Source organism: Dipodomys merriami, unplaced genomic scaffold (genome assembly GCF_024711535.1).
Source record: "Dipodomys merriami isolate MVZ:Mamm:240054 unplaced genomic scaffold, mDipMer1.0.p SCAF_11, whole genome shotgun sequence".
Classification (NCBI taxonomy): Eukaryota; Metazoa; Chordata; class Mammalia; order Rodentia; family Heteromyidae; genus Dipodomys; species Dipodomys merriami.
The window spans coordinates 47,974,430-47,997,468 of NW_027202382.1; the positions used below are offsets into that span (position 1 = coordinate 47,974,430).

Below are 23,039 nucleotides of genomic sequence, written 5' to 3' on the forward strand. Positions count from 1 at the left end.
GTGTCTGGCTACAGCCACTGTCTTTAGGAACCTGCTGTATATCCAGCTCAGCTGGAGACGTGAGGACACAGCAATGAGCTGGCGAAGGTTCTGGCCCAGGTAGCACTTATATTTCCAGTGGGAAGAAACAGGATCAAACAGCACGATAGGTGGAAAGGACAGGATGTCACATGTGTTGAGAGGAAAAGTAGAGGCGGGGTGGGCACAGGGTCAGGGCTGCAGGAGGAAGAGGATCGACTGCCCATGGGATCCTTGGTGTGGGTTGGGGTCTGGGGACTTCTTCCTGCTGCTAAGAATGGGAGTAATGATCTCAGCCCCGGACGACTGGGGGTCGCTTCTGGGCTGAGGCTGTGGGGTGGATGAGGACCAGTCTTGCCCTCCGAGGGTGTCATGGCGGCTTTGTCAGACCACAGATGCCCATTGGTCAGTGAGCCCTGCATTCCTACGTGCTTCCAATGATCCTTTGTAGGGCTGCAGGAGAGGAAGAGATGAACAGGGGTACAGGACCACACCCTGTACAGGGTGGACACATGGGGGCAGAGCTCAAGGGCAAGAGATGGGGGCTGGGAAAGAGAAAGGAGCACCGGAAGCCCTGGAAGGCCCTGATCCAGTGGAGGAGGGCTTCAGAGATGGGTAGAAGAAGCCACCTAGAAGGGTGTGATGTTAGAACCCGGGGACAGAGGATGGAGAGCAGGGCAGAGAGGCCAGCTGGAGGAGAGGAGGTCCTCATGTGAGGATGGCTGGGGGCCTGGCCCTCGGCCCAGGAGAGGGAAGGTCCATGTCCAGCCAGCAGGTGCAGTCTCCAAAAAGCCAGCTTAGCTGGGGACCGGCCGAGGGGTTCACACACGACCCACAGGGCCTAGAATCCCGGCCTGCGCTGCCACTACCTGACTCTGGGTCTCACCTGAGCCCCAGCTTTCCCATGTGGGAGAGAGGACCTGAGCTGCTGCAAAGGATGAGACAAGAGCTGGGAGGAGCCAAGAGGGCTGAGAAGCAGCCTAGCCTCAGTTTCTCTACTGGAGACTGAGGACCTTGCTAGCCTCCTTTCAAGGAGAAGCCATCAGAAGATGCTTTGTAAACCCTCCTCCCTCCGGAGTACCTGGTGAGGATACTTCCCAAGGACTCTGGAGGACACTGGTGGGTGTGACAGGGCGGGGGAGGGGGGCCTGGATGAGCCCTGGGCCCTGGGGCTGTGGATCCCCAGGGACACCTCTGAGCAGCCGAAGCTGGACTCCTGCGCTGTCCGTTTCCCCTCCCAGGATGAATATGCGGGACACTGACTATGCATATGTTTAGCAATGTGCTAATCACACACGTGAGCCGGCGCACCAGCAATGGAGAGAATGCGCGAGCTAGGCATGTCAAGCTAGTGTGGCCAGCGTGTGTCAGTCCTAGAAGCATCTTTATTCGCTATCTAAAATCTGACAAAAAGCAAACTTGCCTGCAGAAAACAAGCAAAGTAAGATCCAAACCCCAGTCTCCACCCCATGCCAGGGACAGAAATGGGGTGGAGCCTGGGAGGGAGGCTAACCCCACCCCCAGCACTGTCCTCTGCCCTGTCTGCTTGGGAGATGACCCGGCCTGGCTGCCCACGGGGCCTCTGTATGTTGTTTCTAGAGCTGCTGGCTGGGGGAGGGGCCAGCTTCAAGGGAAGCAGGGGGTGGGGTGCCACTGCTGCCGTCTGTCCGGACACTAGGCGTCCTCCAGCCCCCCTGGGAAAGGCTTTGGGGTAACCAGAGGGGTGGAGCTGCCCAGAAGCCAGGCCCTCAGGTCATAGTGTGTGCAAATGCACACAAAAGGGTGGGAGCTGGTTGTCTGTCCTGGAGCCAACGATGTTCAGAATTCCAGGGTCCCTCCGTAGGACCCTGAGGGGTCAGGGAGCCCTCTGGGGACAGGCTTATCTTCTTGGCTTCTCTCTCGTTTTCTGTGCTCATTGGTTCCAGAGAAGAGAGAGGAAGGGCTTCCCTGGAGGCTGGCTGGCACCGACAGCCTCTCATCAACGGAGGCTCTCAGTGCGCAGGTGCTGTGGTTTTGGCTGTGGGGAGACAGGAAGAAGGGGCGGATACGGCGCCTTGGGCCATGTCCAGGGCTTGGGTCACTGAAGTGTCTGTGGGGCTGGAGGCAGGAGGGCTTCCAAGAGGAGGTGATACTCACCCTGGTCCTGTCGGGCGAGTTGGTGCCTGGGCTCCTGCCAGTGGTCAGGAGGTCAAGAGGAGCTGCGGGCTGGGGGTGACGGTTCCACAGGGTCTGCGAAGGCCTGGCCAGGCCTGGGCTTGTGGGGAGTGTGGGGGGGCTGGCCCTTGTGTGAGCTGGGCATGGAGGGCACGGAGGAGCACAGAGGCCTGCTTCCTTCGATGAGGTCCGGGGCTCCCTGCAGGCTGATCTCAAGGAAAGAGCACTGTCGCTTCCCCTGGGAGCCCCCTCCCATGCCCCTGTGCCCAGGGTTCCTTCTGAGGCTGGGTCCTCTTCCAGGGGATGGCTACTACCTGGCTGTGGGTGGGGCTGCGGCCCAGCACAACTGGTCCCACATCACCACGGTGCTACAGGACCAGAAGTTCCGCTGCCAGCTCGTGGACAGCTCGGAGGATCTGGGCATGCTCAGCGTCCAGGGCCCAGCCAGGTAAGGACTTAGGCAGACAGGCCTGGCGGCACCTGGGCACACCTGGGCACACCTGGGCACACCTGGGCACCTGGGGCGGCTTCCGGGTGGCTAGGATCATAGGCGTGCGCCCCTGGTACCTGGCTTACATTGCATTTTTTATCTAAGTAGTTGTACAAAGGGGTTGCCATTCAACAGAAGCAATGTTTATTGGAAAGCAAGAGTAAATACACTTTTAAAAAGAGAAAAATGCCAGGGGGAAGTGAACACAAGCCTCTTAGCTATGGGTGGGATGGTATAAGCCCCCAAGCCAGACTCCCAACCGGAAGTGCCACTGTGGCCTCTGGAGTCACCACCCACCTCACCCCAGGCAGCGGCCTGCTCCCTGCTCCAGGTCTTCGTCTTCTCAGAGCCTTATCGCGGCTTCTCCAGAAGAGGGGGGACCGACTTCCCCGGGCCATCTCCCATTTCCTCAGGGTCCCCAGGGAGAGGGTGGGCACCAGCCCACTGGGTCACAGTCTCTCCCCATTGGCCGGCACAGTTGTAAGTCTTCCTCAGTGTGGCCAGAGGGGCGGGGACGTGGACTCAGCTCCTGCTGCAGCCTCTGGCCGCCGCGGCCCGGACGGAGGCTGCGGGTTCTGCTCTTTTCTGGGGAGCCCCATGGCCTGTTGAGCTGGAGGCCTCTGCTCCCCTGCCCCAGAGCCCCTGGACGGGGGCTGGGGGGCTGTTTTTGTATGGGGAGGGAGAGTGGGGTGGGGAAGGAGGAGGGTAGAGGAGATCCAGGCTGGCCCGGGATGTCCTCTCACTGCCAGCCGCTGCGGGCTCTCAGCCTTCTGCATCACAGCCCCCGCTTCCCCCCCAGCCTGTCCTCAACTTCCCACAAGGGTAATAATGTTACCACCACCACCACCATCACCACCAATCCAATGGGTGGTATTGGCCGAGTGGCGTGGGAAGTACTTAGCACAGCACCCGGGCCGTGGGAAGCGCCCTGTGAACTTTCTGAAAAAGCCATCCCTGAGCCAGCTGCTAAGCCCCGTGGGACTTCCAGCCCTTGACAGGTGGTTGAATTTTTATTTTTTCTTTTTGCCAGTCCTGGGGCTTGAACTCAGGGCCTGGGCACCGTCCCTGAGCTGCTTTTGCTCAAGGCTGGCTCTCTACCACCTGAGCCACGGCGCCACTTCTGGCTTTTTCTGTGTATGTGGTACTGAGGAATGGAACCCAGGGTGTCATGTGTGCAAGGCGAGCACTCTACCACTGAGCCACCTTCCCAGCCCAGGTGGTGGAATTTTCAGTTGTAGAGAGCACTAGTTCAGGCAGCCTTTGGTGACCAGGGGACCATGCTGGACAGAGCTGGAGCGGCGCACACTGCCCCGTGCTCAGCACATGCCATTGAGCTTCTTTCTCACCAGGACTCTGAGCTGGGACATCACTGTGCCTGTTTAGCTGGCGTGGGGTCGCCAGAGCCCCTGCCTGTCCCCTTGGACAGGGACCTGGGGTTGGGAGGGGTGGCTGCCCTCCAGCTCCCCTCCCCCATTCTGCACCCCCCCCCCGTTTTCCCCCCCTTGGCCCTGGCTAGGATCATAACAAACAGCCCTGTCCAGCCCAGCCATCTTGCTCCCATGAGGCTGCCTGAGCCCAGAGGCCCAGAGGCAGCCGGCGCTGAGCCGTTCTCTGGGCTGGGGGGGGGGGGGCTGGGGTTACGTAAGGATCTTGGCAGGGACTGTGCCGCGGCGGAGCACCTCAGGCGGGCGTGGGTGGCAGCTCGTGGCACCGGAGGGTGGGGATTAGGTTGAATGCACTTCTGATCAGCGGCCACTTGACAGCCCTGGCACCCGCGGGGACCCTGGGTGGGCAGAGGTGGGGGGGGAGGGCCGGCCAATGAGAGGCAGGTCCTGCTGTGCCCAGGCCTGCTGTGTTCCGTCCATCCTGTGGGCCTGCAGGGCCTGTTGGCCTGGGCCTGTGGTTGAGGGGCAGAGCAGAGTGGGAAGGGTGCCTGGCAGGAGTCTTGGAGGGCTACCTGGAGGAGGTGACAGCGGTGCCAAGGGCAGAAGGGAGACACAGGGCTAAATGGGGACAGGGAGCCTGGTGGGAGTGCGGAGGGCTCAGGAGGCCCAGGGGACGCGGGGTGTGTGTGTGGCTCTAGCCAGGCCTCAGGTGCAGAGTAGAGGTAAAGAGAGGCCTGCCTGGAGAGACCAGGAGTGCATCAGAGTTCCAGAATATTCCAGCCATGTGGGGCAGGTGACGGTGTGTGTGTGTGTGTGTGTGTGTGTGTGTGTGTGTGAGAGAGAGAGAGAGAGAGAGAGAGAGAGAGAGAGAGAGAGAGAGAGAGAGAGAGTGTGAGTGTGCCCTGCCTCATGACAACCACAACCCAGCCTGCAGACAGGACGCATGGCGAGGTGGGGGTGGAGGGGGGCAGGGTCAGGACAGGGGGGCAGGGTGGTGTCCAGGGGCTCCTGTCGGGGCTGGGCCTGCCACCCAGCTCTGTTCTGTGGTTAAAACAGAGGCCTCCGAAGCCAGCTTCTCTGGATGGTCATCTGTGGTGACTCAGGTGGGATCTGGGACATAGATGCTCTGTCTCAGTTTACCTGCCTGAGACCGGAGCAGACCCACAGTCTGGCCTCTTGAGTGCTGCTGGATCCTGGCATTAGGAAGGTGGCTCTCCTGCCTGGACGCTTGTGGATGGTTTACCTCCATCTCCTGCAGGAGACTGGGCCCCTGCGCTCGCTGACCCACCCTGTCCTTGCTTGCAGCAGGGCCATTCTCCAGGAGGTGGTAGATGCCGACCTGAGCGATGAGGCTTTCCCCTTCTCCACCCACCAGCTGGTGAGGGCGGCAGGCCACCTGGTAAGTACCAGCGGCCACGAGACACCGGGGTCTGGGTGGCAGATGCTGTGGCAGAGAAATAAACCAGAGCCGGGACCCCGGGGCCTGGCGCCTCCCTGGCCTTGGGCCTCAACTGTGAGTCAGCCTGCCTGCAGCCCGGGGACTCGGCTTTCGGGAGCTCATGGTGGTCAAAGTCCCAGTGTGGCCCTGCTCTTACCTGAAGCCTCACCTCTGCTGAGGCTCTGTTGGGGGGGGGTGTTCCCCTCCCCAAACACAGGCCTCACTGTCCCATCAAGTGACTTCCTGTCTTCCTGGGGGCCATGAGCCATTCACACGGCTCCTGTGTCTTCCAGCCCGTCCACCTGCCATCCCCAGTGGGGCAGGAACTGCTCGGGCGGGGCAGGCTGGACTCTCAGATCCAGCAGGCCTGGGGGCGCTGCTCGGAGACCCTGAGTGGGGGCTTGCCTCCCCCTCTCCCACTCCCGGCTCTCCTGGTTGGAAAGTGAGCAGTGTGATTTCTACTTTGACTTGTTGGGGTGGGGTGGGAGGGGGGAGGCAGAGTGGGCATTGGGCATGCGCTCTGGGCACTGGGCAGGCCCTGCTGCTACAGCGGCCTCTGCTCTCCGGACACCACCCTGGAGCAGGTGGTCAACATCAGGGTGCTCACTCCCGTGCTCAGCAGTGCACTGGCCCCGTCCCAGCCACCGGCAGCCCCCATCCCCAAAAATGTGGCCTCATGACCACACGTCCCCCAGGACAGGCCTGGGCCCAGCCTGGCTGTGTGAGTTCCTGCTGGTGGCAGGTGACCCCCCAGGGGGCCGAGGCGCCCAGAGCGTAGGCTGTGGGGGGTGTCCCTGAGCTCCTCTCTAAGAAGCCAGCAGTTGGGACCACCCATCAAGCTGACCGCCATGCACACAATTCCTGTCAGGGACCCGGGTGTGGCCCTGGGGTGGGGGCGGGGTGCCAGCCCCTCTCCCCCATCCCTCATCCAGGAAAAAGGAGTATTTGTGGGGAGCAAGACCCCAGCCTGCAGAGGTTCTGAGGGGTGGGGAGGGTAACGCAGGATCCCTTAGCAAATTAACAATGGCAGACCACTGCTGCCACAGAGAAAGTCCGATAAAGACAGCCACGCAGGCCCCGCCCCTGCGTCCCTCCCCAGGGGCTCCCTGGGGGTCAGGAAGCGGGGTGTCTGGGGGTGTTCCACTAGCTTGCTTCCTGCCTCCTTCTCGCAAAAAAGCCTTGAAGGGACCAGAGAGGGTAGGGGTGCTGAGAGCCGCACAGCTCTGGTCTCAGCCGTGTCCAGCCTTCCATCTGTGGAGCGTCATCAGCCCGTGTCCGACCTATCTGGAGCTGGGTTCCCATGTGTAGACAGGGGGGTGGGGGTGGGAGGGAGGGGGGAGGGGGGGAAGCGGTGGATCTCTCTCTCTCTTGTGCTAAGGCTTGGAGCCTGTGTGTGGCTGGATGTTGGGGGGGGAAGACAATATGGAAGCACATCCCTCTCCACTCCAAAATCCATTGTTCTCCCTCCCCTGTCCTCCCTCCCCCCTACTGGGCTGCTCCAGCTGCTCTCCCCCCCACACCCCCACAAGGCCCTGGCCTGGCCCTGGCTGCCTCCACCTGGGGCCTGAGCTGCACTGGGCCAAGCCCCCGGTGGCCTCTCTGGTGCCAGCTAGTGGCTCCGCCCCCAAGCATCCCTGTGAGATGGACGCCACCCAGGGCCCTGGTCAGACCTGCGTCTGCCTGGGACATGCCCCTCCCTCTTCCGGTCCTGGAGCAGGGTCATTGCCCAGATCTCAGACCCCTGAGCGCCCATGAGTGGGGAGCGTGCGTGCATGTCTGGCAGAGACATGGGGACCAGCCTGTGCCTCTGCCTTCATGGAATGACTCTGCGACATGAATGAGTTGTCTCTGCCCCCAGAGAGCAGGGCGAGTGCTTTCTCCCATCAGCCCTCCATCCTCCAGCCCTCCATCCTCCAGCCCTCCATCCTCCCTGCCCTCCAGCCTCAGCGCCCTCCATCCTCCCTGCCCTCAGTCTCCACGCCCTCCATCCTCAGCACCCTCCATCCTCCCTGCCCTCCATCCTCCAGCCCTCCATCCTCCACGCCCTCCATCCTCCCTGCCCTCCATCCTCCAGCCCTCCATCCTCCAGCTCTCCATCCTCCCTGCCCTCCATCCTCCAGTCCTCCATCCTCCAGCCCTCCATCCTCCACCCCTCCATCCTCCCTGCCCTCCATCCTCCAGCCCTCCATCCTCCATGCCCTCCATCCTCCCTGCCCTCCATCCTCAGCGCCCTCCATCCTCCCTGCCCTCCATCCTCAGCACCCTCCATCCTCCAGCCCTCCATCCTCCAGCCCTCCATCCTCCACACCCTCCATCCTCCAGCCCTCCATCCTCCAGCCCTCCATCCTCCACGCCCTCCATCCTCCATGCCCTCCATCCTCCAGCCCTCCATCCTCCAGCCCTCCATCCTCCACGCCCTCCATCCTCCAGCCCTCCATCCTCCAGCCCTCCATCCTCCACGCCCTCCATCCTCCAGCCCTCCATCCTCCACGCCCAGCCTGTGCATATGAGATGCTGTAATTGTGCTCTTGTTCCTCTCGATGCGCCCCGAGCGCCCTATAGGGACCCCTGTACCCCTCCAATACCACCCTGCCACGTGAGCAGCACCCACCCAGGCGTGTGGGTTGGGTCTCTTCTCTTTGGCAACTGTCTGATGACTTCAGGTGGCTGACGGAGCTGACCGGAGCCTAGACTGGGACCCTGTGCCCGTCATATGGCAGCCGCCATCGGTGTTTCGGTGGTAGGCTCTTGGTTGGGCCTCTCCTCATGCCCGATGCTGTCCTAGATCTGATGTCAATAGAAGGATGGTGACTTTAATGCCAGACCTGAAGTGCACCAGGCCAGTGTCTTGTGGGGTGCTGCAGAGAATTGAGGAGCTAGACCAGCCTGCATGAGGCAGACCCAGCCTTACCCAGGGGAGGCCCAGGTGTGTGGGCATGTCTTGACTTGGGAAGGTTCTGGGCCCCACCCCAGCCTCCTGGTTGCATGGGCTGTTGGGCAGGTCTGTGGAATCTGCACCAGACTCCCAGGCCCATGGCGGCCTTCCGTGGTTGCTGCTGACATGAGGATGTGCCATCCGAGCCGGCAGCCCTGCTGTGGGCCTTCGGCCAGTTCTGGCATTTCACTCTGCTTCCCTCAGTGCTGGGGACGGGACCCGGGGCCCTACGCCTGCCAGACCAGCCTTCCAGCACTTAGGTCCTCAGCCACGGAGAGCCCTTCTGAACCTGACAATCGACACCAGTGTAACCCCGCTTCCCAGGGACCCTGCCACGCTCCAGAATGCATTTCACCTGTGTTAGCTGCAAGCGGCTGGCCCCAGTGTGGAGCCCAGGGCTGTGGTTCACTGCCTCATCCTGAAATGCCCGTGCCTGCCCCCCAAGAGCAGCCACACCAGCATCTTGTCCTTCTTCCTTATGGTCTCTCCTTCACTTCTTCAATCTTTCCTGGAGGTTCCCAGAGGAGGCCTCCTGGGGGCAGGTCTCATCCAGTGGCCAGGGAGCCCAGTCCTGTGGTATAAGGGCTGGAACAATCCAAGTGTGGGCTACAAGGGAGGACATATCAGACAATGCCAGGCAGGGGGCCCCCACCTTCTCCACAGGGCTCCAGGGACCTTTAGTGTGTGGCTTCCGTGGACCTGAAAGCTATCTTCCTAAGGCCCCCACTGGCCCAAGGCTGGAACAGTGGCCTCCCCGTCTAGCAGGGTTGGGGGGCGGGGGGATGATCTGTTACCAGCTGCAGAAGCTGGACTGGCCCCTGCCCAGAGGCCCATGGCAGCGCCCAGAGTACAGAACCACAGTCCTGGAGGCTGTGGACATCAGACCTTCACGCTGGACTCAGAGCGCTGGGAGCCAAAGCCTTCTGAGAGATGGCTCCCTGCTGCGAGCAGTGACCTGGCTACTGCCCAAAGCCTAGGAGAGCTTTTAGGTCTTTTCTGAAACAAGGTGCCAGTAGCTCAAGCCTAAATCCCAGCTACTCAAGAAGCTGAGATCTGCGGACCGAGGTTCAAAGCCAGGGCAGGAAAGTCTGTGGAGCTCATTTCCAATGAACCCCCCAAAAGCTGGAAGTGAAGCTGTGCCTCAAGCCAGCCTTGGACAAAATATCTAAGGAATAGTGTCTAGGCCCTGGGTTCAAGCCCCAGTATGGACACACACACACACACACACACACACACACACACACACACACACACACACACACACACACACACACACACACGCACACACACGCACACACACGTGCGCGCGCAAAGATTTTACTCTCTCCAGACACTGAATCCTCTTGGACTCCAGGGGGAATTTCATATTCTCTTGCATGATCTTGTGCCGGCTTAAACATGTGTTGTTGAGCTGTTGGTCAGTGTGCAGTGGCTCGGGGGCTGGAGGATGGAGCTAGGCCAAGTGTTTATAGGCGTTTGATTGGCTTTCAGCCTACAGCACCGGCTGTGTGTGTGTGTGGGGGGTGCACCTGCACAGCCAGCACCACTGCCTGCTGAGCAGGGATGTGAGGAAAGAGGGTGAGAGCCGAGGACTGCGGCCCCAGACCCCATGGGCCACCACGTGTGACCTTGTCATGGTCAGCAACCTCTGCTCATGACTGAGGACTTGGCAATGCCCCGCTGTGCCTCACCTCTGTTGTGCAAGAGTGCTTCTCTGAATACTTGGGTCTGTGCCGTGTCCACAATCCTGGGATTCTTGGAGGAAGAAGGGGGCTGGGGGAGGGCCGCTTCCTTGTTCCCCAAGCCAGCGAGATTTCCAGTGGGAACTACTTTGTTGGTGTGTCTACTTTCTTGGAGCTCAGCACGGCCAGTCCTGGGCCAGACATGGTGTTCCAGCACCTTGGCTGAGGACAGAAGGAAGTCTCTCTTTTGCTGAGGACAGGCACCTTGGGGCTGAGACCGTCTCTTAGCAGAGCAACAGGCCCCGGGTTGGAAGCCATTACGGGCCATAGCTATAAGTACATTTTTCTTCTGCAAAGGAATTTCAGATCCTGTTTTCCCCGTGCTGAGGTGCCCGGCGGTGCTGCTGCTAGGACTGGATTCGCTCAGGACGGAGTGGCCTTACATGGCACACGTTAGATAAACCGTGACACCCCAGCCAGAGAATTCGAGGCATTTATGGGGTGGGTATTTGCCAACTGGGTTGCAGCTGCTGCCTAAAAACTCCCTTCGCCAAGAGCTGTGAAAATCTGCTGAGGCCTTGGACAGCCACAGAATGTCACAAGCCAGCTCTGTGACGTGACTGAGAAGATGATGGAACTGCGGTTGGGGTGTGGTTCCCCGGATACTATTCAAGCTGTCAGGGGACAGCGGAGTCCCTTGCCAGGCGAGTGTTAGGACAGGCCTGGCTGGAAGAAGGTCAGATGACCTCGTGTGACCCCACGGAGTTGTTTTTGGCACCCTTGTGGAAGATCACTTGGTCACAGAAAGGCAGGTTCCTTCCTGGGGGCTCTCTTCCATTCTGCTGGGCTGGTTGTGTCTTCTTGCCTCTCCCTTGTTGTCTCGGTTGTATAGTTTGGGCTCAGCATGGTTTGAATTCAGGAAATGTGAGTCTTCCAGCTTTATTCTTTCAAACTGAGTTGGCCATTTGGATTCTTTGAGATTCCAAATGAATTTTCATGTAGATTTGTTCTTTTTAACCTCCCATTCCTGAAAAGTAAGTGTTGTGCGTCTCTGAGGGCACTCTGGGCATTGCATGGCTCTGCCGGCCACTCTGGGCATGGTGGACAGCTTCTCAGTAGGAACATTGGGGTTCCTAGATACTTTATTCTTTCAGATATTGTTGTAAATGGAGTTGTTCTCATTTCTTTCTTTGGGTGGGTTATTGCTAGCTTGTAGAAACACATTAGAAACAAATTCTGTGAGTTGGCTTTATATCCTGACGCTTTGCTGAAATCATTTATTAGCTCCAAGGTGTTCTCTCGTTTTTATCTTAAAGGCAAGAAAAAGATTTAAATAAAATCTGGCTTAAAGCTCTTCCTGTCAGCCTTCCACAACTCTGAGTTCCCCACTGCCAGGTGATTATGTACCAGGCTCTGCTTTCCCTAAGCCCTGTTCTCAGCCACCAATTAGATGAGGCGGGCCTTGGTGGGAGGCTGGCCAATCAGGGGCAGGGGTGGGGCTGTACTTGAGTCTGGAGTTCTTCTTAGCCCTGTCCCCTCCTCAGGGGTCCCCATTTGGAAGACACAAGGCTGCGATGCATGGGTAAGGCCCGTGTCTCCTGTAACTGGGGCTGTTCACCGGTGCACTTTCAAATGATTTTTTCCTGTTTCACAGTGAGACTAGCTTTGTGCCCCCACACTCCTCCATGGGCTGGCTAAAATTAGAATCCTGCTGACAAGGCAGCCTGTGTCAGGGCCCTCGGCTTGCCCCACAGAGATAAGGAGCCATCCACGGTATATTTCCTGAGTAATTCGGAGTTTTTCTGAGAGGCCCGGGCAAATGGCAGCTCGGAGCAAATGTATGCGGTTTTAAAAGCGTTTGGAATCCAGTCTGTCAGTGGCAGCGATTAGAGGATCAGGTGCTCACTGGTTGATCGCTCAGTCCAACAGCTTCGGTACAGATATGTGCATTTGGACACTGCAAAGACCTACCCACCTTTCAGCCCGTGAACCTTCAAGCTCCTCCAGCTCCTTGCTTCTCCATCCTTCTGGGGTGTTCTGGGTTTCCTGCCCCTTGTTGAGCTGGTGGGGTCCTGGCCTTAATGATCAAGCCTTACCCCTGGGTTTAAGAAGGTCCCTGGAGGTCAGGCACGGGGCACTGGGCAGCTATATGGCATGGACCTAAACTAGAGAAGCTGTGGCTGTATAGGGCACCATCTCCCGGCACCACAGCTCTTCACCATGGGACTGGGCATGCCCCGGGCCCCCATGCCTCTGCCTCTGTGGCACAGTTCACAGCGGTGCCCCAGCACGTGGGCGGTGAGGGGCAGGATGTGTGTGAAGCGCTCAGCCTGGGGCCGGGGCGCATGGCAGTGTAGTTCCCGTGGGGGGGGGCAGGGGCCCAGTCCTGGCACCCACTCTCAATTCAGGCAGGTGGCTTTCCCAGCCCAGGATAAGACCCTTGCTGGCCGGCCTGGCTGCAGCCTTGCTCTCCTGCCTCTCTGTACTGCCACTCCAGTTCTGCTTTGTACCAACCTCTCTGCCTGGAAGCGCTTTCTGCAGACTCAGCCCCCTCCGGGAATGGTCCCACCCACTCCTCACAGACTGGGCTCAGGGCTTCTTAAAATGACAGACCCAGGCCTTGGCCCTGTTTATTTGCCAATACTTAAGCATGAACTCAGGGTTTCTAGGGCTCTTGCTTAACACGTGTGCACACACCTGTGTGTGTATATGTGTGTGTGCGCATGTGTGTGTGGGGTGGTGTATGCCAGTGCCAGTCCTGCTTCTTGCACTCAGGCCTGGGAGTTACTTCTGAAGCTTTTTTATTTAAGGATTGCACTCTATCACTTGGGTGACACTGCCACTTCCTGCTTTTTGCTGGTTAACTGGAGATAAGAATCGCACGGCCTTTCCTGCTTGGGCAGCTTCAAACTGTGATCCTCAGATCTCAGCCTCCTGAGTAGCTAGGATTCCAGGCGTGAGCCTGTCGCTTTAGGCACCTGGTGTGTGGTCAATCGTCTGACCACAGGGGACCTTAGGAGGTCCGGGACCAGGGACGGCATAGGCAGCATCTCCCACAGGAGGCCCCTTCCTTCAACTGAAGATTTTCAGAGTGGGTCCTGTGAACTCACTTTGGAGGACCCCTTCCTTGGTGGCGATCTGCCCAGGCAGGCCCATGGCCAGCCCACAGTTCCAGTGGTAGAAGAGCTGCCCTGGGTTCGTGGTGGCCAGTGCCTGGTGCCCGGTGCTGGGAAGCCAGGGTCGAAGCTGTGGCCTTGCCCCCAGGTCCGGGCCCTGCGGCTGTCCTTCGTGGGAGAGCTGGGCTGGGAGCTGCACATCCCCCGGGAGTCCTGTGTGTCCGTGTACCGCGCTGTGATGGCTGCAGGCACCAAGCACGGCCTTGTCAACGCGGGGTACCGGGCCATCGACTCCCTGAGCATTGAGAAAGGTAAGCGTGGGATCTGGGGGTGCCTGGGAGGTACCCGGACAGCTGGAGGTAGCCGCGCTTCAGTCTACCACAGGTCCCTGCCTCCCAACACTGCTTCCTGCAGCCCCGCACCCTCCCCACACCCCGGGGGCTTCCGCAGACCCCAGCACCCGGGTACAGAGACACAGAGAGCTGAGGCGCTGCCCACCGCCGTGGGTGAGGGAGCCAGGGCCAAGGCAGGATTTGAATTCAGCACGTGGTTTCTCTGACAGATGTATGGCTTTTAAGAGCTTCTGTTGCTGGAGCTCAAACCCAGGGCCCGGCAGGCACCACCTGAGCCCTCTCCGAGAAGGGGAGTCGAGAGTAGAATGGGCTCCAGAGTCCCTGGGGACACAGTGCACCCCACAGTGACCATGCGGGCCAGAGGCATTTGCATTGCCCCGAGGTATCTCAGCCGCTTCCCACCCTGGCAGCGTGGAGCCCGAATGCTCAGGGTCAGTTTGGGAGCTCATGAGGAAGAACCTTCTGGAGAAGAAAGTCCTCCACCCTCCAGCCTCCTGCCCTGGGATGCCCAGGCTGGGCTGAGGGCCTGGGCGTGCGCAGCACCCGTGTGGGTCTTCTGAAGAGCTTGTGCCCACTGCAGCCACACGCTGACCCAGAGGTCCCCCCTCCCCCCTCCCCGCACCCTCCGCCTCAGGCTACCGACACTGGCACGCAGACCTCCGACCTGACGACAGCCCGCTGGAGGCCGGCCTGGCCTTCACCTGCAAGCTCAAGTCCCCGGTGCCCTTCTTGGGCCGAGAGGCCCTGGAGAAGCAGCGTGCCGCAGGCCTCCGCCGGCGCCTGGTGGGCTTCACGGTGGAGGAGTGAGTACCTGTTTGCAGTGGGCCCTACCGTCCCCAGCCAAGACCCCTGCGGTTTGCCCCGTCCCCACCAGCCTCTCCCAGAAGTCACTCAACAGCGGTGACGGATGGGGAAACGGAGGCCCCGGAGGCGGTCAAGGGAAGACAGAGGTAGCACACGAATCAGGGCAGTCACCCAGCTCTGACCCCCTCCAGGGCCAGCTTTGTCTTGGGGGGGGCTTGCAGGGGTCAGTGGGGACCCAAGCTAGACACACTTCCTTCACGAGGACAGGCGCTCCCCGGCCTGGCCAGTGCCGCAGCCCTGTGGTGCCATTTCCTGACCTGTTCAGTTATGCCATCTCCATCTCGGTGATGGATGTGAGGAGCAAGGCTGGGGCCACGTCCCCATTACAAATGGGGACCAGGGTGAGGGGGTTCACACCCAGCTCTTGTGGCAGAGGTGGAGGGAGAGGCTGGGCCATGGGCCCTGAGCCTCCACCCCTGCCAAGGGTAGTTCTGAGCGTGTCACGGCTGGGAGCCAGGCCCAAGTTCTCAGCATTCTGGGGGGCGTTGGGTCCTGGGAGCCTGGGTTGCATGTGGGTTTGGGGGTATTTTAGTTCTGGGGCGGTGTTAGCAGCCACCAGTGGAGCCTGCTGGAGGCCTGATGAGTAGTGGGAAGGGGACAAATAAATGGAGACCCAGGGAACTTAGCCCAAGGGATCCGCTTGTAGATGCCCACCCAATGTCACCTGTCACGGGAGTACTGGCATCTCTAGATTTTACTTGATGTGTTTCTTTACAACTTGGCATTTGCAAATTGTTTACAGTGAGCATTCCCGTAGCAATGCAATCGTGAATCCTTAAAGCAAAGAATGCAAACTGAGAAAAAAAAATCAGCCCAACAGGTGGCCGTCATCGGGTGACTCGCAGGCCCTGCCCTGGTGTCCTGGCCAGCAGGCGGGCCCGGCCCGGGGCCTATCAGCCCATGCTGGGGCAGGCACAGCACAGACACCCCAGGATGCTGTGGAGGGGATTCCCTGGGGCCTGGAGTTCCAGCTGTCTACTGCTTCTTCTAGAAAAGTGCCCATGTTTGGCCTGGAGGCCATCTGGAGAAATGGCCAAGTGGTAGGCCACATCCGGAGGGCTGATTTCGGCTTCACCCTGGATAAAACTATCGCCTATGGCTATATCTCTGACCCCAGTGGCCAGCCGGTAAGTCCTGCTCTCTGTCCCACCTAAGGGGGCCCTGGTCCATGTCCCTGCTGAGGGGAGCCCGGAACCTTCTCTGACACTGAGGCCAGAGCTGGGCCCAGCGAGGTGGAGATCACCCCCTCTTTGAGGGTAGGGGGATATGCTTCTGCCTTTACGTTGTAATTTTTTGGTGCCAGTTTTGGGGATTGAACTCAGGGCCCAGGCGCTGTCCCTGAGCTTCTTTTGCTTAAGGTAAGTGCTCTACCACTTGAGCCATAGCGCCATTTCCATCTTTTTCTGCGTATGTGGTACTGGGAATCGAACCCATGCATACATGCATGCTAGGCAAGCACTCTACCACTGAGCCACATTCCCAGACCTGCCTTTACTTTTAAAGAGTACTCACTCCTGCCCTTTCTGTGATTCTGGGATGGGTTTATAAGGAATGTGGACAGGGAGCCAAGCTTCAATGCCACTACATGTCCAGGACACTGAGCGCATGCGGTTGTGTCCAGGCCACCCTCCCGCTCTCATGATCGGGCCCTCCAGAATGTTCTCACCATTCGGTGAGCAAGCTCTGCAGGTACCACCCCTCCCTCACCCAACTGGCTGAGCACTTCCCAGCTTGCCTGTGGGATAATGGGGATTTCCCAGCAAGGTCAGGGTTGGGCCTCCAGCACAGGAAGGCCCTGGAGACGAGGTCTTATCAGTTGGGCCCACACACTCTTGGAACGCCTGTCTTTAGACCACCGAAGACCACCAGCTACCTGCCTGGGACCCTGCAGGGCCCCACACAGCCCTACCCATCCCCATGCTCTCTTCCATCCATCCCTGAGCTGCCAGGAGTAGGACTCCTGTACCCCCAGAACAAGCCTCTGAGTTGGCCCTGGGTTTAATCACCATTCAGAGAGAGCTCCCTCCCCTGGTGGCCTCTAAAGCCTCCTCCCCCTGTGGTCCAGGAAGTCCCTCCCCGGTGGCCCCAGAAGCTCCTCCCCCTGCAGGGCAGCAAGGATGTCCCAGCATACCCGCCATGCCAGACAGAAGCCCTACTCTTCTCCCTGTCTGAGGAATACCAGCTCCTGGGCTTTCTGGGAAGGCAAAAACATGGAAGCCATGTCTAGAGCCATTGGTCCTGCACCCCTGACCCTCAGCATCTGAGCCCATGACCTGCCAGGCCCGGTCCCCGGCCGAGCCGCCATCTTCCCATGCATCTGGGATGCTCTACAGGGCCGGCCCAGCTTGGGGCCTGTGCAGTGTGACCCACTGCTCCAGGGTGGGGCCTTGTCTCGGAGCAGGGGGCCTGGCAGGTGATGGCTTCACCATGTGAGGCATTGCGCACTCCTGGAGAAGCAGGCGGGCGGGAGGACAGCCCCTCCCCGTGGCGGGCCTTGACCCTTGCCCCTCTGCACCTAGGTCTCGCTGGACTTTGTGAAGAGTGGGGACTACGCGCTGGAGCGGATGGGGGTCACCTACGCTGCCCAGGCTCATCTGAAATCTCCCTTCGACCCTGACAACAAGAGAGTGAAGGGGCTCTACTGATGGCCTGGGCCCTGGGGAGGCCACTAGCCTGCCAGCTGAGTTCATTCCTGTGACCCCAGACCAGCACACGGGCCTTCCCCTCCTTAGTGCCTCATCTAATCCACCCCAGCCCCCGTTCAGAGCAGATGGCCAAGGCCTTGGACACCGAGGCCGTGCTTGGGAACTACGGGCTCCTCAGAAGGAGCTTGGTGACCCTCGGTGACCCAGCGCAGAAGAGGGAGGCAGACAGGTTTCACCTCTCCTCCGAGAATCTCTGCTGGCCCTGGGCAGCCAGAGCCCTTGGAGGGAGGGGAATCCAGGGAGAGGGTGGAGCGGTGATCCATTGGCACTGTCTGCCATGGGCACAGGTGGACAGGAGAGAGATGAGTGCTGGGTAAAGTCAGGACCGTGTTCAGGTGGTGGTTTCTCAGACCAGGGATGGAGAGTGCTTCTTAACTCTACCTCCCAGTTCGGCAAGTGGGAAAGCCTGAGAGTCACCAGCCTATGGCCTGCGGAAGTCTATGACAAGAGGCCCCAGGTCAAGGGCACTGATTCCTGGGGAGGTTTGTCTCTGAGATGAGGGCACAGTTCCCACCCACATCAGTCTTCCTGCTCTGGGGAGGGTCCCGAGCAGATGGGGCACCTCCGTCCCTTCCTCCCGCCCTCCCTTCTCTCTTGTTGACACTGGGGTTTGAACTCAGGGCTCTGTGCTGGTTAGGCAGGCATTCTACTCCTTGAGCCACACCTCCAGCCCTTTTTTGCTCTAGTTATGTTTTTGTGGACAGTGTCCCAAGTGTTTGCCCAGAGCCAACCTTGGACTGTGAGCCTCCAATGTATCTTAGATGACTTGTAGAGCTTGAATTACAGGCTTGAACCACCGTGTCTGGCATATTGTTGAGATGGGGATCTCACTAGCTTTATTCCCTGGCTTTGAACCACAAGCCTCCTGATCTCTACCTCAGGAGTAACTGGGATTACAGGCACGCGCAACATACCTGGCCTACCCTGCCTCCTTCTCTTGTCCCTTGGAATTCTTCCCACTTCTCCACAAGTCAGGAGCCATCCTGCCTCTCCTGCCCAGGGTGGGTGCCACAGCTTCCCTGCATTGCCCGGTGCCCTCCTGCTTTGTGCCCTGGTTCAGATCCGTGGATCTTGGTGCTGCTGAGGGCTCTCACCATCCTTACCAAAGGTCACCCTGAGGTCTAGGACAGCAGGCTGGATGTGTGGTGGGACCGAGACCCGCACAGCAGCAGAGAAGACAGGCGTGGGCTGTCCTGTCCGGGACAGGCCCAGGCCTCCAGAGGCTCACATACCACACACAGAGCTGGAACAGGTCAAAGGTCTGGGAAGATGTGGGTTACAGATGGCCTTGGAAAGCCGATTTGCTCTCCTGAGTGTGGGGAGGGCTGTGGGCCAGGAAGGGCCGTGGAGGCCTCTGGCTCTCACAGCATCAGCCAGAGAAACACCTGCAGCCTCCCATCACCTGGTTCTCGGCCAAGGCTGGTTTTGTGGAGCCAAAGGGGAAGGGAGACGCCACCCAGATGGCCTCAGCCAGCTTCCCCAGGGCTGTGGTTTGGCCAGGACCGCTGGACTGGACGGGTGACCGCATGTGTCTGATGGCCTGTCTTGGAGGAGGGTTCTGGATGAGGGTGGTCTGGGCCCTGGTTCTAGTCCAGCTCATTTCTCACCGCCACTGCTGGGAAATTCTTCATCGGCTTCCTCCCTGTTCCTGAGGGCCTTGTGTCACCAGAATCGCTGCAGTCCTTTGGGAGGGGCTCTGGGTCACGGAGTGGCAGTGGCCTCCCTAGCCACCTAGCTCACCTGCCCCATGGGGAAGGCCCTGGCCTGGCATGGCCCAAACACGCCACCCCGATGGACTGCATCTATACCCCCTCCCACGGTGTGCTCCAAGGCCCTGGAAACCTGCCCAGGCCTTCCTTACTGCTAATCTAGAGACACCTAGTGTGTGTGTGTGTGTGTGTGTGTGTGTGGGGGGGGGGGGGGGGGGGGGGGTAGGCAGTCCTGGGGTTTGAACTCAGGCTTGGGTGTTGTCTCTTAGCTATTCTATTCAAGGCTGGTGCTCTGCCACTTGAGTCACAGCTCTACTTGTGGCTTTTTTGTGGTTCACTGGAGGTGAGTCTCACAGACATTGCTGTCGGGACTGGTTTTGAACTGAAATCCTCAAATCTCAGCCTCCTGACTAGGTGGGATGACAGGAGTGAGCCCCTGACGCCTCCCTCACTTTGTCAAGATGCCGTGATGCTCACCGGGCTGGCTCCTCAAGTCAGAAAACTGCTTTGAAAGAGTCTGGCTGGCGAGGGCAGGGCTGGCTGGAAGGAGGGTCAGGGCCTTGTAGGGAGGGGTCAAGGTCCTGGGGGCAGGGGGCAGGGTCTGGAGCCTCACACGTGGCTCATGGGGGGGTCCAGCAGTACCCCTTCTTATCCCACCCTCCTGGGCAGGATGGAATGCCCCTGTCCTGGTACCCTCATCCTGAGCCACGGCAGCTGTGTCTTGAGTGCCAATGTCACCAGGCACCTGTCTTCCTGTGGGAGATGGGGAGGAGCCTGCTGGCAGGGCCAGGTGCCTGTCTCCCCAAGAACCAGGCCCTGCTGGCAGAATGTCTGGGCCACTTCTGGCTCTTTTCCTCCTGGGTACCCCCGACTCCAGTACAGAGGGCCACCTCCCTCCAATGCAGCTGGTAAAGTGGCAATGGCAGCATTTGGCAAAGGAGGGGTGGCGCTCAGACAAGTCGTGGTGAATTGTGTGTGAAGAATGAGAACACCTCCAGCACAGGGGGGGAGGGGGCTCTGTGTTTGGGTTGTTCTAGCTTTCATCTTTGGTCTCCCCAAAGAGTCTGAGGTCTGGTGGCTCCTGTGCCAGTTCACAGTGCCCGTCTTGTGCTGCCCAGCAGGGCTGGTCTCAGCATGGCCAAAGGGGCAGGAGAAGAGCCAGGGCAGAACTCTGACTTGTGACTGTGGAGGGGGATGCAGCAGATTGGTCCCCAACAGAGGCAAAGGCCCAACAGAACAGGTGCACAGTGGCTTTGGGCCTTGGGGCACCGCTGAGGCTGCAGAGAAGGCGCCGGAGAAAACCTGGGCTCCGCTCACCCCCACTCCCGGCCAGCAAACATCATGGCTCTGCCCTCCCGGAATAGCACGGTCTGACCCCAGTCTACCTCTGTGTCTCTGTGCTTTGCCTCTGGAGAATATGTGGCGTGGTGGCACCCATCTGCCCATCAAGGCCTCTGCCCTCCATCTCCCATTTGCTGCCCACTCCCTCTGCTCATTCATGGTCATCTTCACCACAATGGCTCACTCCAGAAAAGGGGAGGCGGGCTCCCCACACACCACGGAGCCTCAGCCTACACTTGTTCCCCTGCACTGCAAACCAGACTCTTCTCTCCCACTCATCACCAGACTGCTAAAAAAAAAAAAAAAAAAAAAAAAAAGCACAGTGCTCACGCCTGTAATCTCAACTACTTAGAAGGCTGAGATCCGAGGATCATGGTTCAAAGCCCACCTGGAAAGCTGTTGTCTCCCTTAAAGGATTTCCCCAAATGTTGTGGGCCTCACCTCTCACTTTCTCCAGGATTTAATGAATGTCACCTTGTCCTGGAGGCTGTCCCTGGTGGTCCTCTTAAAATGCCACACCTGCGGCTCCTGACCAGCTGTGCTGTCTCCTGCCGTGCTGTCTCCTGCCTTCTCATTCATGCTCTTGTCTTGGGAGGACAGAGGTGGAGGCAGGTGCCCCTGGGGCCTGTGTGCGCTCCTGGGTCTGTGCAAGGGTGCTCTCTGTCCCCCCACCCCCCTCCCTGCCCCCAGTGCATCCCAGGCCTGTGTGTGGCTCCAGATCCTGTGTGTGCCCCGCCCCATCCCCCCTGCCTGTGTGCGCTCAGGGCCTGTATGCGCCCCCGGGGCCTGTGTGTGTGTCCCCAGGCCTGTGTGTGTGCCCCCTCCGCCTATGTGCACCCCCACCTGTGTGCACCCCCCATCTGTGTGCACCCCCCATCTGTGTGCATCCCGAGCCTGTGTGTGCTCCCCACCTCCCCGGCCTGTGTGCGCCCTGAGCCTGTGTGCACCCCTGAGCCTAGGTGCGCCCTCCCTCCCCCCGGGCTTGGGTGCACCCCCCCGGGCCTGGGTGCGCCCCCCCCCCCGTGTGCACCCCTGAGCCTACGTGCGCCCTCCCTCCCCCCGGGCCTGGGTGCGCCCCGCCCGTGTGCGCTCAGCTCACGCGGGCACTTCACTAATGGATGAAGGAAAGGCAAGGCCCAGGACAGGCCTGGTGGTCCTCGCCCAGGTCCCGCCCGGGCCTCCGAAGTGGGGTCTCCCGTGAAGAGCAGGGTGCGCTCAGGGGTACTTTCGAGGCCCAGCTTAAGTCAGCACCCTGCTCCTCCGATGCTGAGAAGTACGAAAGCCCTTGGGTCTACAGAGGCCCCAGCAGGGCTGGGGGAACAGTCACTCCTGTGGGGTTCACAGCGTCCTGGGGAGGAATGCAGAGCGGCGGGACAATGGCCATGTGTCCCCAGGCCGTCCTTGTTCTCAGGCTGTGCGAGGACCGCGCCCCTCGCCGGTGTGCAGGCGTGGGCTCCGAGGGGAGGGTCCCGTGGCCACGCCCCTCACCCGTGCGCAGGCGTGGGCTCCGTGGGGAGGGTCCTGGGGCCACGCCCCTCACCCGTGCGCAGGCGTGGACTCTGTGGGGGCGGTCCCGTGGCCACGCCCCTCACCGTGAGCAGGCGTGGGCTCCGTGGGGAGGACCCCGTGGCCACGTCCCTCACCCGTGCGCAGGCGTGGGCTCAGCGGGGGCGGTCCCGTGGCCACGCCCCTTGCCCTGTGCGCAGGCGTGGGCTCTGTGGGGAGGGTGCTGGGGCCACGCCCCTCGCCCGGTTTCCGCTGAGCGTGTCTCCCCAGCGGGGAGCCGGTGGCGCGGCTCTTCTCTACCCGCCTGGGACAGTGGCAGCCGGCGCTGGGGGCTCAGAAGTCTTGGCGGTGGGGAGGGCAGGCCTGTCCTGGAGCTGGGCTGACTGCATGCCATGGGCTCTGACCACACTTTCCAGAACTTTCTGTGGAGGGAGGATTCTCTGCAGCCGTGCTGACCAGCCTGTAGCTACGGGCCACACACAGGTGGCTCCTGAGCCCTGAAACGTGGGTGGAGACGGGGACCTCGAACCTCAGCATTCCATAGCTGTCGTTTCAATTAATTTCAGTGAAGCCTAACTAATCTCAGGAGCCCAGTGGGTCCCAGTCAACGGCCCAAGCCAGCTCAGAGGACACCCCAGTTGTTTTCTGGGGTCTGCAGCCCAGGGATGACACCTTGCATACCGCAGGTCTCCTCAATACCGCCTTGAACCCAGGGCACCTGGGACTCTGCCCTTCCCTGACGCCCAGGCCCCGGGCGCTGGCGAACCTTGGTGGGGAGGCCCCGGCCCAGCAAGCCAGCGCAGCGGCCTGGACCGCGCCGCTCAGGGGTGGGGCGTGCACACTTCGGTCGGGGTTCTGCCACCCCCCATTCTGTGCCTGCAGAAGGGATGCAGCCCAGCCCAGTCCCCATAAATATGGAAGGGGAGGTTGGGTCCACATGCTACAGCCAGTCTGGCCTGGGCCAGGCCCCTTCGGGGCTGCATGGACCACTGGGGACCTCGCCCCAGGCCCCTGAGCCCAAGTCCTCATCTGTCATGGAGAGCAGCTAGAGAAGGCCCTCATGGATCTGTGGGGCTGGAGAGAGTTGGTGTGCGGGTCACACCAGCCGGGGGTGGGGCGCAGGCAGCTTCTGTGCATGAGGAGCCCTGAGCTTTGCCTAAGAACACGGGGATCACCAGAGAAAGCGGGAAGGGGGGGACTGTGGGTCAGGAGTGACCCCGAGTGACAGGAGGGCCAGGCACCAGGTCTGATTCCTGACTGGGGCTCTTTTGAGGGTCCCAGAGGAGGCGCTGCTCTGTGAACCTCACTTTCCCTCATCTGTGAGTTACACATCCCCCAGGTGC

At 60.3% G+C, this 23,039-nt stretch overlaps 1 protein-coding gene across 5 annotated transcripts in view; it reads left to right on the forward strand.

The window, feature by feature from the left end:
* Positions 1–17,948, forward strand: part of Sardh (sarcosine dehydrogenase) — a 49,682-nt gene extending 31,734 nt beyond the window's left edge. For 4 of the 5 annotated variants that reach the window (XM_070014997.1, XM_070014994.1, XM_070014996.1 and 1 more), the window contains exons 17-22: positions 2,473–2,620; positions 5,353–5,446; positions 13,367–13,529; positions 14,206–14,374; positions 15,427–15,562; positions 16,955–17,948. In XM_070014997.1, coding sequence (XP_069871098.1) covers positions 2,473–2,620; positions 5,353–5,446; positions 13,367–13,529; positions 14,206–14,374; positions 15,427–15,562; positions 16,955–17,080 — 836 coding nt within the window. In that variant the 3' untranslated portion in view covers positions 17,081–17,948. The remainder of the gene's footprint in view (positions 1–2,472; positions 2,621–5,352; positions 5,447–13,366; positions 13,530–14,205; positions 14,375–15,426; positions 15,563–16,954) is intronic. The other variant, XM_070014998.1, reaches the window with a different exon arrangement.
* Positions 17,949–23,039: the final 5,091 nt, after the last annotated feature.